General features: G+C 46.0%; 1 protein-coding gene across 1 annotated transcript; it reads left to right on the forward strand.

The window, feature by feature from the left end:
- Positions 1-740: 740 nt before the first annotated feature.
- drd1b (dopamine receptor D1b) lies at positions 741-2084 on the forward strand (the record flags this gene model as incomplete). The annotated part of the gene is made up of 1 exon (XM_081391591.1): positions 741-2084. One exon carries the CDS (start codon positions 741-743, stop codon positions 2082-2084), a length of 1344 nt encoding a protein of 447 aa, XP_081247717.1.
- Between the last annotated feature and the right edge of the window lie 505 nt (positions 2085-2589).

Consider the following 2589-nt stretch of genomic DNA (forward strand, 5'->3'; position numbering starts at 1 on the left):
GGACGCCTGAAACGTGAGAAGTGCGCTCGAATTGAGATGCGCTGAACGCAACACAATATTGGATGTATACAGGAACGCACCGCAAAGAGGACTTTGTTGCCAGTTAAGTGAAGCCCTTTGGCAAAAAAGCTTGGGGAAAAAAAAGGAGCGGAGAAATATAATTCGACAGAAACGATGTGAAATGCGCGTCTCTTGTTGTTTCTCAAACGAACTGTCACCCGTTCCCTCTCTGTAACAGAGTCTGCTTTGGGAACAACATGACACGGACGCGCTGTCATTAGCGGGGACAAATCAGACCAACACAGCAGCAATCTAATCAATACTATCGATAAGCTTATATATAAGGCTAATCATCACGCCTGCCTATGTTTGCTTAACCTGTTTTGGAGAGTATGCTGTGGGACCTCGAACAAACTGACAAGGTATGAAAGCAGAAATTAATTTGATGCTAATATTTTTATAAGCATGATTAAGTAATTACTAGTCTAAATGTATGTCTTTTTTCTTCTTTTGGTCATATTATGTTCATTGGGAAGGTCTGTGGGAGATCATGGATCCGTTTTTGAGCTCTTCAAGAGATTTTAACATTGAAATTATGATATTTGTTTTGCAAGATGACTGCTACAGTCAGCATAGCAACGGACAAAGCAGATCAACTAGTTGCTCCGATTCCTGTGTAAGCACTCTTGGTTTGGTCTGGAATTATGGGGTGACTGCTCATTCGACTCGGTGAAAAAGCCATGGATGTGAACTACTCCACGGTTCTGGACAGCAGTGTGTCGCAGCGCGGTTCGTCGAAGCGAGTTCTGACTGGTTGTTTTCTCTCGCTCCTCATCCTGACCACCTTACTGGGCAACACATTGGTCTGCGCTGCCGTCACAAAGTTTCGCCACCTGCGCTCAAAAGTCACCAACTTCTTTGTTATATCGCTGGCTATTTCTGACTTGCTGGTGGCCATTTTGGTGATGCCATGGAAAGCGGCCACCGAGATTGTAGGTTTTTGGCCATTCGGCGCCTTCTGCGATGTGTGGGTGGCCTTTGACATCATGTGCTCCACCGCCTCCATCTTGAATCTGTGCGTCATCAGCGTGGACCGATACTGGGCCATTTCTAGCCCATTTCGCTATGAGCGCAAGATGACGCCCAAAGTGGCGTTCATCATGATAAGCGTGGCGTGGACGTTGTCCATCCTTATCTCCTTCATCCCAGTGCAGCTAAACTGGCACAAAGCCCAGACAACCAGTTACACAGAGCTGAACGGCACCTACGGCGAGCTTCCCCCAGACAACTGCGACTCCAGCCTTAATCGGACATATGCCATCTCCTCTTCCCTGATCAGTTTTTACATACCTGTGGCCATTATGCTGGTCACTTACACCCGCATCTACCGCATCGCTCAGATACAGATACGCCGGATCTCTGCGCTAGAAAGAGCGGCCGAGAGCGCCAAGAACCGCCACAGTAGCATGGGTAACAATGGCAGTATGGAGTCCGAAAGTTCCTTCAAGATGTCCTTCAAGCGTGAAACCAAAGTTCTCAAGACCCTCTCGGTCATCATGGGTGTTTTCGTGTTCTGCTGGCTGCCCTTCTTCGTCTTGAACTGCATGGTTCCTTTCTGCAACCCGAACGAGAGCGAGAGCGACTTCTTGTGCATCAGTTCCACCACCTTTGATGTCTTCGTCTGGTTCGGTTGGGCCAATTCCTCACTCAACCCCATAATCTATGCCTTCAATGCTGACTTCCGCAAGGCGTTCTCCATCCTGCTGGGCTGTCATCGGCTCTGCCCGGGCAGCAACGCTATAGAGATTGTGAGTATCAACAACAATGGTGGCCCTCCGTCTACTTCTCAGTATCAGCCTAAGGGCCACATCCCCAAAGAGGGCAATAACAGCAACTATGTGATCCCTCACAGTATCCTCTGCCAAGAGGAGGAGACCCAGAAGAAGGAGGACGACTCTGGGATAAAGACCTTTGAGAAACTGTCACCTTCCATGTCGGGTAACTTGGATAGCGATGCGGAAATCTCGCTAGAAAAGATCAACCCCATAACACAAAACGGGCAGCACAAATCCGTACCCTGCTGAGTATTGGGTGAGATTTGACCCCAACAAAGAATCCTTGTTTCTATACGGTACTGAATCCAAAAAAAGCTTCACTGAGGACCTTAATAACAATTCTTGGACTAAATGAAACTTGCGGGAAAACAAACGAATGTTCCAATTGAAGGCACTTTATTCTGGATAACTATCTGCAAAATATTCGCAGCATTTATTATTGACTTTAACAGGTCAGTTGTCGCAAGACATCAATGGAAAGTAATGTGAATAAACCGTGTATGCATATGTATACATATGATGAATTTGAAATGTGTATACATGTGCATGCCCATGTGGTTGTGGTTAAACTACTGTTGTTAGTATAAGGACAAGAGTTAGGTCACTAGTAAAATATCTTGTAGGTGAGTTTACGTAAATGGCTCACAAGTAGTGAAACTTGGTTGCGTCTACTGTCGACAATAAAATGTACATAGTGTTGTTTATATTTTTCACCATTTATCAGAGTTGGCTAAGTCAACATCTCCATACGCTG

Source organism: Scardinius erythrophthalmus (genome assembly GCF_964197995.2).
Source record: "Scardinius erythrophthalmus genome assembly, chromosome: 17".
Taxonomy (NCBI): Eukaryota; Metazoa; Chordata; class Actinopteri; order Cypriniformes; family Leuciscidae; genus Scardinius; species Scardinius erythrophthalmus.